Source organism: Juglans microcarpa x Juglans regia, chromosome 3S (assembly GCF_004785595.1).
Source record: "Juglans microcarpa x Juglans regia isolate MS1-56 chromosome 3S, Jm3101_v1.0, whole genome shotgun sequence".
Classification (NCBI taxonomy): Eukaryota; Viridiplantae; Streptophyta; class Magnoliopsida; order Fagales; family Juglandaceae; genus Juglans; species Juglans microcarpa x Juglans regia.
This window is the reverse complement of record NC_054599.1, coordinates 10,873,885-10,888,120: the sequence shown is the minus strand read 5'-3', so window position 1 is coordinate 10,888,120 and position 14,236 is coordinate 10,873,885. Positions and strand designations below refer to the sequence as shown.

The 14,236-nt window shown below is 37.8% G+C and overlaps 1 protein-coding gene across 1 annotated transcript; it reads left to right on the top strand.

Moving 5' to 3' along the window:
- The first annotated feature begins 4,185 nt into the window (after positions 1-4,185).
- LOC121258683 lies at positions 4,186-4,626 on the top strand. The gene has a single exon (XM_041160227.1). The coding sequence runs from the start codon at positions 4,186-4,188 to the stop codon at positions 4,624-4,626; it is 441 nt and encodes a 146-aa protein (XP_041016161.1).
- Positions 4,627-14,236: the final 9,610 nt, after the last annotated feature.

Here is a 14,236-nt window from a genome sequence, read left to right as displayed (position 1 = left end):
TCAATATTAAAGATAATGACAGTTTTTATTCCATGCCAGCTAAACCTGTTTCCACAAAGGAGAACCTTTCTGCTAGAAGAGTTGTCATTCTCTGTAACAGTGACAGCTTAAATAATTATGCTTGGTTGTCTTTAAAAAATTTATTATATGTATATCGTTAACCTTTTCATTTCCATCATTATAAGTTTACATGTCCGAATTATAACGAATTAATTTCAGAGGGAGATCCTGTTTATGAGACTCTGACATTTGTTATTTTAGACAAAATAAATAATTCTATCTGTACTAGGTTTTGAACCTCAACCCTAAACAACAGCACATGCCTTTTTTTTTTCTTCCTTCTAATCGCCGGGAATACATAGTAACATAGATAGCTGTTCTAAACTTCTATTGTGTTAAAAAAAAATAAAAGAAAATAGTAAGAAATATGGTTGCCGGTCATGTACATGAAAAGTATGGGCAAGAAAAGTATTACCTGAAACAACCGTTCTCTGAAAACGACCAGAGTTAAGAGACGTGATGCTTTTAGTGGTTTGGTTCCTGACTAAAAAACTGGAAACAATAACCAATAAAAAGAAAAAGAAAAAGAAATTGTTTTAATACACGTGTTCAAAATAAAGTTAGTCAATAAATATATTCATCATCTTCTTTCTCATGATTCTCTCATTATTTCATATTGTGATATTAGATGATTAGATACTATTTATTATATTTCACTTGTGAACCAATCATCTAATGCCACATCATAAGATAATGAGAGTATGATGAGAAAAAGGACGATGAGTAGTATTACTCAAAGTTCGTTTTTTATATATAAGAAAGGAAAATTCTATATATCATATTATTATCCTACTTTCATTCCACTAAGTAAGGTGTGACACATTTATCACCATTAAATGATTATTTATTGCATATTTTTTTATCATCTAATGATGATGAATATGTCACATACTATTTAATATGATCAAAATAGGATGAGAGTGTTGCGTATAATATTACTTTATAAAGATGTATGTTCTGAATCCTGATTGTTTCTGCTTTTCTATTCGCTACAAAAATAGGAACAAGGTTGATAGAAGGAACTTATATTAAGAGAGGATGTGCAAACGTTTAAAGGTTTAAAATTGACAATTTAATTTTTTTAAAATTGAAAGACTTTTGAATTTTATAAAAGAAATATATATATATATATATATGTATGTATTCATACTTTAGCGGCCAAATTATGGACTTCAGGAAGATATAGAAACTACTTTTATTTCATACTTTTAAGAAGAGTCAACAATTTTAGACGGGTGAAGAAATTTTTTCATGTTTTTGAAAGATTTCGAGAAGTTTTCGATTTTTTTAGGATCAATAATATTACTTTTTACCGAAATTTATTTGAATATGAATAATAATTAATAATTATATTATGGGAGGACGAGGGCCATGGCTCTCTCTAGACTCAACGTAGTACGTACTGCTTATATTGGTTTCAGGATAGGCATACAGAAACACAAAAAATATTGACGCGTAGTACATATATATTTGATCTAACTCTTAGTGTGATACCCCATATGATATGGATAAGGGTTGGTAGTGTTTGAGATTCTACATTACTTGGGAAGGAAAAGTTTTTGCTCTTTATAAGGTTCGAATGAGACTCCAATTGTATCATTGAGTACTAGTCCTTTTGGAATATAGGCCATGTGGTTTGGGCCTTCCATTGGAGTGTTACAAATGGAATCAGAGACAATCCTAACTAGAAATGTGGGACTTGAGTCGTGCCACCTACAATATACAGGACCGACGAGCACGTCGGGAATGTAAATGGGGTAGATTGTGATACCCTATATGATATGGATAAGGGCATGTGGTGTATGAGATCCCACATTGTTTGGAAATGAGAAATTCTTGCTCTTTATAAGGTTCCAATAAGGTTCCAATTGCATCATTGACTAGTTCTTTTGGAGTATAGGCCATGTGGTTTGGGCCTTCCATTGTGGGGCATACTCCAAAAGGACTTGTCAATGATACAATTGGAACCTCATTGGAATCTTATAAAGAGTAAGAACTTCTTCTTCCCAAGGAATGCGAGATCCCATACACCATCTACCATTATCCATATCATATGGGGTATCACAATCTATCCCCCTTAAATTCCCGACGTCCTCTTTGGGCCTATCCATTGTAGGTGACACGGCTCAAGTCCCACATTTCTGGTTGGGACTGGCTTTGATACCATTTGTAACGCCTCAATGGAAGGCCCAAACCATATGACTTATACTCCAAAAAGACTAGTCAATGATACAATTGGAGCCCCATTAGAATCTTATAAAGAGTAAGAGCTTCTTATTCCCAAATAATGTGAGATCCTATACACCACCTACCCTTATCCATATCATATGGGGTATCACACTTAGATTATACACCTTCTAGTAAATGTTAACAAAATCAACTTGATGACCACACGGAACGAAAGACAACTTTCTCAAGAGAAATCAAATTGTATGTCTCACTTGGATTATACACCTTCTAGTTTAGATGCCACGAGTCACCACCCATTTTCTCTCTACAACACTTTGCTCACCTAACACTTGCTCCCTTAACACCTTGCTCAATTAACACTTTGCTGGCTTATCACTTTGCTCACATTTCCTCGCCCAACGTCCCCTCGCTAAAAAAAAAAAAAAAAAATTCCTAAGCTTCGGTCTCCTACCCATGTAATTCCACTAAAACGCGTACACTTATGTTGACTTTCCTCGCTTCACTCCCCTTCCCAGACCTCAATCCTAGATCTTTAAGTCTGTGTAGGGTTCGATGTGCGAAGGGAGAGAATATATAAACTTGTGAGTATGGGGAAACTTACTGTAGTAGTGTGTACATATGTGGGTAACGATGTGACAACTTTCCTTCCTTTTTTCCTTTTTGATTTTGGTGATTGAGCGAAGTTTGAAAATACCTATGGCATGGTTAAAAGGTGGCTCAGTACAGTAGGGTTACGCTATGATACCCCTTATCTTCCTCTCTTTTCGATTAACAAATAAAGCATATGCGACATGATCTGTGTGTTAGGTAAGTGTAACGTGGGGTACCATGATGTGAAGCACTTACCGGTGATCCTAAGCGGCACATGAATGAGGTTTAGCGGCACTTGAACGTGGTAACTTTGCGGTGAAAACCAATCCACGGTAAATGTTGCAGTGTTGCTCTTCTCGTGGGGTTGATTCAGTCTTGTAAATTACAGTTGACATAATGATTCTCGGCAAGCACAACGGCAAGAGGGGATGAAGAAGAAGATGTGTCGACCGGGTATAGTGATTTTTCGTGTCAGGTGAATTGATCAATTCTCCATCAATTTTGGTGAATGAGTTCACGCATTGTCTAGGCAAAGAGATTGTGATACCCCATATGATATGGATAAGGATAGGGTGGTCTATGAGATCCCACATTGCTTGGGAATGAGATGTTCTTCCTCTTTATAAGGTTTCAATAAGGCTCTTATTGTATCATTGACTAGTCCTTTTAAAGTATAGGTCATGTGCTTTAGGCCTTCCATTAGAGCGTTAACAATTGTATCAGAGCTAGGTTTGAGGTTATGCAAACTATAGTACGTGAGATTTTGAAGTATAGATAGACTTTAAGAAATCATTTTCAGATTTGATGTGATAGTGGAACTGACTATAAGGTAGAATATTATAGGTATTTGAGGTCTTAGGATTTGCAGACTTTAGGAATGATTTTGATGTATAGGATTTTACGGGTCTTTGAGCTGAATTCTTGTTGTTTGTGGTTTGGTTGATTCCGGAGACTTTTTAAATAGATTTGATGGAGCTAAAGTTTTAGACTTTGGAGACTTACCATTACTATTGTTGTGCGTACTTCTTTTCTCTTTATTATAGGTACGTTTATAACTTTGAAGTATTATATATATGTTTTGTTTTACGGGTACCACTAATTAATTATGTTTATATGAACTCTATAATTTTTTGGAACGATTATTAAAGATCGAAGTTATTTTGTCAAGTTGGCACCTTGTCATCGAGTCTAAATACAAACGAGAACGAAAGGGAAGAAAACCCGAGTGCTTCTGAAGTACTACGAGCAACGGCACATCAATTAATAGATGACCTCGTGCAGAATCCGTCTGGTCGCCAACACAACTATAACGAAGGAGGCTGTACCGTAGATCAATTCAATCGGATGCACCCCCTTTTATTTGATGGGAGAGGCGAACCAACCCTAGTGGAGAATTGGATTCAGGACATTGAGGAGATATTGCAGGTCCTAAATTGCACAGATGAACAGAAGGTGGCATATGCCACATTCAAGCTAACTGGGGAGGCGAATAGATGTTGGATTTCTAAAAGAATTATTAGAGAAGCGGAAGGGACAAAAATAGTCAGTTGGTTGCATTTCAAGCAAATTTTTCTTGAACGCTTCTTCCTAAGCTCGGTTCGAGAGGACAAGGCTATAGAATTTGCCACCTTGGTACAGGGAACTATGACTGTACATCAATATGCAGCTAGATTTACTGAGTTATCCTGTTTTGTTGCGTATCTGATTCCTGATGAGGAAAAGAAGGCGTGTAAATTCGAGCAAGGGCTAAATGAAAAGCTTTATCAACGAGTAGTGGGCTTCTAGATTCAGAACTTTTCAGAGTTGGTAAATAAGGCCACAGTTTTTGAACGAAGCCTTCAAAGGAGAGCTGCATTGCATGATTAGAGGAAAAGGACCATAACATCTAGGTATTATTCTGGCATGGATCAAGGATCGTGGAAAAAGAGGAATGAAGGTAGTAGCACTGGTAAGAGGCCAGTTCAGGGCACCTAACATGCATATCAGTGTAGAACTTGCAACCGAGTACATGCCGAAGTATGCAGGATGGAGGTTGGACTATGCTTCCATTGTGGCAAACCGGGTCACTATCTCAGGGACCGCCCATTGCAATTGGACAGCAACATGCCACCACCACCCAGAGCAGTAGGGACAGCGCGAGACCACATCTAGCGTACTAATGTGCTTGCACGGGTTTTTGCTCTGACACCTAGAGAGGCTGAGGATAGAAATAATGTGATCACTGGTATGTCTTCTTTGTTTTGTTTTAAGATATTAATCTATTGGTTGATGTTAAGACTTGGAAATTTTAGTTCATGAATGATGTTGATTGTGACCACAGGTACCCTTTATTTGTTTTCTAATAATGCCACTATGTTATTTGACTCGGGAGCGACACATTCATTTGTTTCTATGACTTACTTTCATTTGTTTCTATGACTTACTCTAGATTTTGCACTTTAGAAACTGAAAAGTTAAAGCACAAGTTAGTGGTCGCGACCCTAACAGGAAATTCGGTAGTCTGTTATGAGATTCTATCAGGGTGTCCTTTATCTATTGAGGGAAGATTAATGGCAGCAGATTTAATAGTGTTTAACATAATTGGGTTTGATGTGATTTTGGGTATGGATTGGCTGGCTTGCTACCTTGCCAGTATTGATTGTTTTAAAAAATAAGTGGTTTTTAGACCCCCAAAGAAAGTGAATTTTGGTTCATAGGGTCGAAAGTGAGGTTGCACCCACCCATCATATCTGCCATTCAGGTTGGAAAATTTTTATGTGATAGTTGCCTGGGATTCTTAGCCTGTGTCGTAGAAGCACCAAAAGAGGAGTTGAAGTTAGAGTAGATACCTATTGTGAGTGAATATCCAGAGGTTTTCCCAGAAGATTTATCTGGACTCTCACCCGAACGGGAGGTAGAGTTTGCTATTGAATTAGTCCCAGGCACGACACCTCTTTCGAAAGCACCTTACCTGATGGCACTGTCTGAATTAGTGGAACTCAAGGAGCAGTTGCAAGGTTTGTTGGACAAGGGTTTAATCAGGCCTAGTGTATCACCTTGGGGAGCTCCAGTTCTCTTTGTGAAGAAGAAGGATGTATCGATAAGAATGTGTATTGATTACAGGGAACTTAATCAGGTGACCATAAAGAATAAGTACCCACTACCTCATATAGAAGATTTGTTTGATTAGCTCCAAGGTGCTAAAGTATTTTCAAAGATTGATCTCCGATCGGGTTACCACCAATTGAAGACCAGGGCATAAGACGTGGCTAAGACGGCTTTCAGGACCAGATATAGCCATTATGAGTTTTTGGTTATGCCTTTTGGCCTGACTAACGCCCTAGCAATATTCATGGATTTGATAAACAGGGTGTTCCATGAATTTTTGGATAAGTTTGTGGTTGTTTTTATTGATGATATACTGATATACTCCAAAAGCAAGACTAAGCATGAAGAACATTTGAAGCTTGTACTTTGGACACTCGATAAAAAGTTATTTGTTAAATTAAAGAAGTGTGAATTTTGGCTTGATTCAATCGCATTTCTGGGGCATGTAGTTTCGAAAGATGGCATTTCAGTGGACCTGGGAAAAGTGGAAGCAGTAGTTAATTGGTCGACACCGAAGAATGTTCATGAGGTTAGATTCATTGATGGTTTCTCCAGGATAGTAGTTCATCTCACTGCACTCACCAGAAAAAATAATAAGTTTGAATAGATAGCAAAGTGTGAAGAAAGCTTCCAGGAGTTGAAACAGAGATTAGTGACAGCTCCGGTGTTAACAATCCCCACTGCTAGAGGTGGATTGTATTTTATAGCGATGCATCAAGGCTTGGATTGGGGTGCGTACTGATGCAACATGATTTGGAACTTGCGACAATCATTTTTTGCACTTAAGATTTGGAGACACTATCTGTATGGGGAAAAGTGCGAAATTTATACAGATCATAAGAGTTTGAAATATTTCTTCACCCAAAAGGAATTAAATATGAGGTAGAGGAGATGGCTTGAGTTGATCAAGGATTATGATTGCACCATCAATTATCACCTAGGCAAAGCTAATGTTGTAGCTGACACCTTAAGTAGGAAGTCAATGGGACCGGCAGTTGCAGCCCTTACCACTCAACATAGGTTGTTAATGGACTTAGAAAGAGCCGGTATTGAGGTCATCACTAGTGATACTAGTACTTTCATGGCCAGTTTGATAGTTCAACCAACCTTGATAGATAGAATCAAAGCTGCTCAGAAAGTGGATTCAAGGTTGGTGAAGCTAGTGGAAGAAGTAGGGAATGGGGACAACTCTGACTTTAGTGTTTCCGAGGATAGAGTTTTAAGGTTTAGAGGTAGATTGTGCATGCCAGTTAATCATGAACTAAAAAGGATAATTCTTGAAGAAGCAAACTGTTCTTTATACATTGTTCACACGGGGAGTACCAAGATGTATTGAGACTTGAGAGAGTCTTTTTGGTGGAATGGTATGAAAAGAGAAATTGCTAAATTTGTGAAACAGTGCCTAACTTGCCAACGCATCAGAGACCAGCAGGATTATTACAACCACTCCATATTTCAGAGTGGAAGTGGGAGCATATCTCCATGGACTTTGTGACAGGTCTACCAAAGACATTGAGCAGACAAGATGTTATATGGTTGATCGTGGATCACTTAATGAAAACTGCTCGTTTTGTGCCTATTAAAGTTTCTTAAAAAGTGGAGGAACTAGCTGAGCTGTATGTGAGGGAGATAGTGAGGTTGCATGGGGTACCGGTATCCATTGTGTCGGATAGAGACCCTCGCTTCACTTCCAAGTTCTGGCGAAACTTACAAGAGGCAATGGGTACTAAGTTATGTTTCAGTACTGCATTTCACTCTCAGATAGATGGGCAGTCAGAAAGAACTATTCAGATCTTGGAAGACATGTTGAGGGCATGCGTGATGGATTTTAAGGGAACTTAGATGCGACATTTACCATTGGTCGAGTTTGCTTATAATAATAGTTTCCAAGCTAGTATTGGAATGACACCCTACAAGGTTTTGTATGGTAGAAGGTGTATATCTCCAATGTATTGGGATGAAGTAGGTGAAAGGAAACTTTTGGGGCCAGAGATTATTCAGCAGACCACAAAGAAGATAGATACCATTCAGGCTAGAATGAAAGCAGCTCAGAGCCGACAAAAGAGTTATGCAGATAAACGCTGCCGCCAATTAGAGTTTGAGGTTGGAGAGAAAATATTTTTGAGGATAGCACCGATGAAAGGGGTTATGAGATTCAGAAAGAATGGTAAGTTGAGCCCAAGATATTGGACCGTTTGATATTCTTGATCAGATTGGACCAGTGGCTTACAAGGTGGCATTACCACCGGCATTCTCGGGAGTGCATAATGTGTTTCATGTGTCTATGTTGAGAAAGTACATCCATGACCCCACCCATGTTATAGATCATGAACCACTTCAGATTCAAGAGAATATGGCCTACACCGAGGAATCAATATGGATTTTGGACAGGAAAGAGCAAGTGTTACGGACTCGAACTATCCCTTTGGTTAAAGTGTTGTGGAATAATCATGCTATCAACAAAGCATCTTGAGAATTCGAGGAAGAGATGCAAGTTAAGTACCCTCACTTGTTCGACGAGAATTTTGATAGCTTGTAGCAAATTCTGAGGATGGAATTTTTGTAAGAGGAAAGGATGTGAAGCCCACGCCCATGTCAGCTGAAGCCAGCCCAAAACCATTGAATGTCGTCGTTTCTCTTCTAGGTATGACCCCTTTCAATTTTCCTTCCCCGATTCTTTTTCTTTTCCCTCCTTTTGCTTTCTGTTTCATGAGCTTTTGTTTTCTGCTCGACAGTTTCCTTTTCTCCCACATTTTTCACTCCACTGTAGCGCATTTCTCACTTTCAGTTTCCCTCTCCAATCGACGCTCTCCCTCGCATCTCTTCTATCTCTTGCATTTTTGCTGTAAAAATTTTAGGTAGCAGTTTCATCTATTTGTTTTATTTTCTTAGAATGGGCTTCAGATTTTAATATTTTTATTTACTCTTGTTATTTTGCCTTTGTCAGATTTTTGACATATCTCTTCAAATTCTTGAAAATTTATTGGGTTGTGGCAAGTATTAAACCAGTTTAAATACAAGTTGTAGGCATTTCTCACTCAACCTGATTTTAGGTAAAACTCTCTTTAAACTTTTGTTTTTAAGTTCTCTATTCTTATGTGTTTTTGAGTCCCTCACACATTCCCTTTTTTTATTCTAAAAATCTAGAATTTATCACCTCGGAGTGGACTGCTATCGGGTTCAGTGGAAGGTGGAATAGCACGATCTAATTTTGAAGTGCTACAAGGTAATCACAAACGCTAGTTTTGGAAAATTAATGTGATATCTGCACTGTTATGATATTCATGGATGAATCGATGAAATATATGAAACTTGGTTGGCTGTGTTGAGTGGTTTGGAATTGTTGTGGCTAGTTGGGTTGATGTGACGGTGTAATTGGAGGTTTGTTTGTGATATTTTGTAGTATGTTGGTTGGATAGTTGGAGCTAGTTGGTTTCTACGTTAGAGTTGTTCATATTGACAATTTTGAATATTTATTAACTATTTTGGAAGTTGTGTGGAAACTGTTTGTGACTTAATATTGGCTATTATATTGATGAAGTGTATTGGAATGGTTTCTGAGTTTGGATTATTTGAGTGGGACGTGTAGTGAATTTACTGGATACTCGGGGTTATGTAGTGGCTACTTTTGTACTATTCGGGTTTTATACGACCGTTGGAGTGGAGTGTAAATTATTTGAAGGTACATTATTGCTGAATTGGTTGAGTTGTTGGTGGTTGCTTGGAGTGAGGGGCCATTGGAGGGGGTTGATATATTGATTATTTGAGTTTGTTGTTGGTTTCGGTGGGTGTAGAGGTCAATATTGAAATTGGTTATGGTATTTTGGGTTGAAGTGTGGGCTGTCCAAGTGATTATATGGCTGTTTGAGTTGAGTTAAAATGTGCATGTTTTTTTAAAAAGAAAAGGTGAAAAATACCCCCAGTATATGGTTTGCATTCACTCATGATGTAACACCCGGATCCAACCAAGCTCTTTTTTTTATCTATTTATTTATTTTTAGTTCATTTATTTTATTATATTTTCTTCACATGTTTTTTTTTATTATTTTAAACCCCAGATTTAATTTTGTTTTATTTTCTTTCCCTTTTTATTTTTCTTTTCCCCCCTAGCTCTGCCTCTCATCCACGGCATGCATACACACGCATTTGTTCACAGCATGCATGCACACACACGTCTCTCTCGTCTCTCTAGGATTTCACCTCACATATATAAAGATACACTTTCAACTTATACCCTTGAGAATTACCCTGTGACGTCACTGAACCACTGCACAAAACCACCCAGCCCTCCTAGTTCGATGCCAAACTCCATTCTCTACGTAAAAAACCGACGCCCATCCTTCTACCGTAAGCGGCCACCACCTAGGCTCAAAACCACCCTGCGCCACCTCTTCCATTCAACAACCCAGCCCAAAACACACGAACCACTGTGCGATAGCACTGTCCAAGCCCCACGAGAAACCGAACAAACACCACCGAAGGGCAGTCCCACTGCCAAGCCTTCCACGCTGCAACCCACACAGCTGGCCCCTTGCACGACGGAAAACACTAGCCCGAAGCAGAACCGACCACTACAAGCCTCCACCGGCAGCCACACGAAGCTGCCGCCTATCATCCCGTAGCCTCTTCTGCAAGTTTCGGTTTCCTCTATTTTAGTATCCAAAAACAGAGCAGCTTTCAACCACCATAAACCGCTGCCATACCCTCCACCTAGAGCCCCGCCACGTTGTGACCTCACCTCACAGAAACCACCGCGGTTAACTCTACCGCGAGCCACCCCTCTCACGGAAAACCCAGCTGCTTATTCCCCTGTTTTTAGCCACCCGAAACAGAGGTCCACCCACTGCACTGCACTAGCCACTCCAAGCCGTCGCCACCTGCTCGGAAAAAGGCGTTGAACACCCTCAGGTCACCTCAGCCCGTAGCACCCCCTCACGGTGAGTACCTCCCTCGGTTACTCCCTCCTTTCTCTCCGCCCTCTCTCGCGCTCACCTCTCCCTCTCTTTTTCTCTCTTACTCAGCCCAACTCGACGGCCTCTCCGCCGCACTCCTGCTCCTCAGTCGTGCCACCACGGTCCCTCCAGCCATCCCCGTCTCGCATCACCCCTCGACGCGTGCCTCGGTTTCCCTTGGGTAAGTTCCTGCCGCCGCATGTGTTAATCCCGTTATTTGCATGATTAACGCTTATAGGTTATAGGTTATAGGTTATTTGCATGATTTACGTTATTTGCATAATCTCGTTATTTGCATGTTAATCCCGTACTTTATATATATATATTATATATCGAAAGTTTTAACCTAGGTTGGGTGCTTACTAATTTTGACCTAATATATATATATATATATGTATATATATATATATATGGAAGGTTGGTTTAACCTAATGTTTTCAGTGAGAAGTTTTATTTTTGGGGTTTATGTTTAAATGAGTTTTGCTTTAAGTATCAATAAATATTATATTTGTATTTTAATAATATTGTTAATTAAAGGAAGTAAACCTATTTTTAAGAGAGGAGTTTTTCATGATTTATTTTATGGAAATTTTAGTAACTAATGTATTCTTTTTATTTATAAAATATTGTTGGTATTTTAGATATTTTGAGTATTAATTTTTATTGAGTTATATAATTATCATAATACTTATTCAATAAATTTTCTTATTTGGTATGAATTCAATTAAGTGGATATTGATGGTCTTAGAAAATGATGGTATTTTAAGGTTATGATGATTTTTAGGTATTGAAGGATTAAAATAAATTATTTTAGAAGTTTAGGATTAAATATCGAAATGTGTGATTAATTGAAAATTTACGAGAATTACGTGATTATTTTATAGGTGACGATTAATTATTATTCGACATTTTGAGTAAAATTTCGAAAAAGCTAAGAAGTCCAGATAAGCGAGGTTCCTATGCTAGACTTTGCATTAAAATAAAATGAGCTGAGGTTAACCTTTTGAAAAATATAAATATTTGGTTATAAAAAGAAATTTGAACTACCTCAGTTATTTGTTCTGCATTATTCATGAGATTCTGTTTAAGAAGAGAGTATTTTCCATCATGACTGGTGTAGATATGAGCTTATTTTTGACACTTTATTTCTGATTTATGCAAAAAGAGTGAATATAAAAATTTGTGCATAAATATTGTAAATATGCTTTGGATCTGTTCTGATTACGAAGATAATATAATTTTGTTCAGTACTCTGTTTGGATAAGATGTGATCTTTGAAAACATTTGGCACGACTCTTTGATTATGAATTTGATTTTGTTTCCGTTCTGTTAAGTACGGCCCTGCCACAGGTTATAATAGTGGATACGGCCCAACCACGGGTTATAATAGTGGATACGGCCCAACCACGGGTTACAATAGTGGATACGGCCCAACCACGGGTTACAATAGTGGATACGGCCCAACCACGGGTAATAATAGTGGATACGGCCCAACCACGGGATTATAATAGTGGATACGGCCCTGCCACGGGTTATAGTAGTGGTCTCTGTTTTGAGTGCACATCTTGGTGATAGAGTGATTTATGTTCTGCTTAGTTATCCGCAGATTGCACAACCTTACCACGGGAGTTATACATGTCTTTTGTTCTGATATGATGTTCTGATGATGATGATGATCATTTATGCTATGCCAAAAGGATATTTTTGAATGAAATTATTTCTAAATCTTCACTCTGATATTTTGATAACATGTTTTGCTTCCGCACTCTAAAAATGGAAATGTTTTGTTCTGCATTTTGATTTCTGTAAATGCTCATGTTTACACACTAGTATATGTCATCTGCTTACTGAGTTGTTGATAACTTACCCCTTATCTCCATATATTTTTCAGATAATTTTGATCTTTCGGCTGGAGAACAAGAGTAGGAAGTTTTAGCAATGTGTGATGATCAAAGTGGAATAAGTGCTTGAGGGTACAAGTGCTTATTTGAGTCATAGTTAGTGAACTGATTTTATTTTTCGTGTATTTTGATTTGATGAGTTAAGGATAATTTCGAGTTTTGGAGAGTTTTTAATTTATGTTATTGAGATTCTCTTTATTGTCCCCATGGAGGAACTTAGATATTTGAATTGATTAAATGGATTAACATTTTATGGGATTTTCTGGATTTTATAGTTGTGTTATTTAAATTGATTTTAGAAATTAAGAGTTAACTCTCCGGACCTCCGGGAACGAGGCGTTACACATGAGATATGTATGAAAGACAAAAGAAATGCTTTTGACATAAATAGTGTAAACATGAGCAAAATTTGACATGTTTATGAAATTTGCAAAAGAGCGAATATGATATCATTGAGTTTTTTATACATGTGATATGAAATGATTTGGATCTGTTTTTTATCAAATGGAAATGATATGAATATGTTTAGCACGTGTTTTCATATGATATGGATATGAAAAACCTTTGGCATATTTATCTGTTTTGATTTTGATTATGAATATGGTTCTGATATGATGATATTGGTTCACGTGATATGGTTGGTACCAACATGATATGATATGATATGAGTGCACCCACTTTAGAAATAAAGTGGTCTTTTATGTGTTCTTTCCTATGTGCACAGTCGGCGCTCCGAGATTGAAAAAATTGAAGTTTCACAATATGATACTATCTGGTTTGGCCACCGGGGATAGCACAACCCTACCACGGGGGTTAAATATTTTATATGATATGATAAAATACGATATGATATGATATAATAAGATGAAGAAGTTCAGTTATGTTATGCCAAAGCGTTCTTGAATATGAAAATGGTATCAGAGCCTATGCCAACAAAAAATGTTGGACTTGAGTTGTGCCACCTATAATGGACAGGCCTGACGAGGACATTGAGAATTTAAGGGGATAGATTGTGATACCCTATATGATATGGATAAGGGTAAGTAGTGTATGAGATCCTACATTGCTTGGAAAAGAGAAGTTATTGCTCTTTATAAGGTTCTAATGGAGCTCTAATTGTATCATTGACTAGTCCTTTTGGAGTATAGGCCATGTGGTTTGGGCCTTGCATTGGGGCATTACAGAGATTCCCCGTGTTGAATGGGTGGAGTGATTCCCTGTTGGTACTTATATTATAAGATCTTGTGATTTTACGAGTTTTTATAATAGGGTGATTCCTAACCTTGATAATGAATTTGCATATAAATGATTTCATCAAAGGGTGATTCATCACCATGCTTATATACTTGTGATTTGATCAGAGGATGATTCCTCACCTAGACTAAGAATACATGAGTTTTGCTCGGAGGGTGATATCTCGCCATGCATGACTATATGTGTTCTCAACTTTATTTA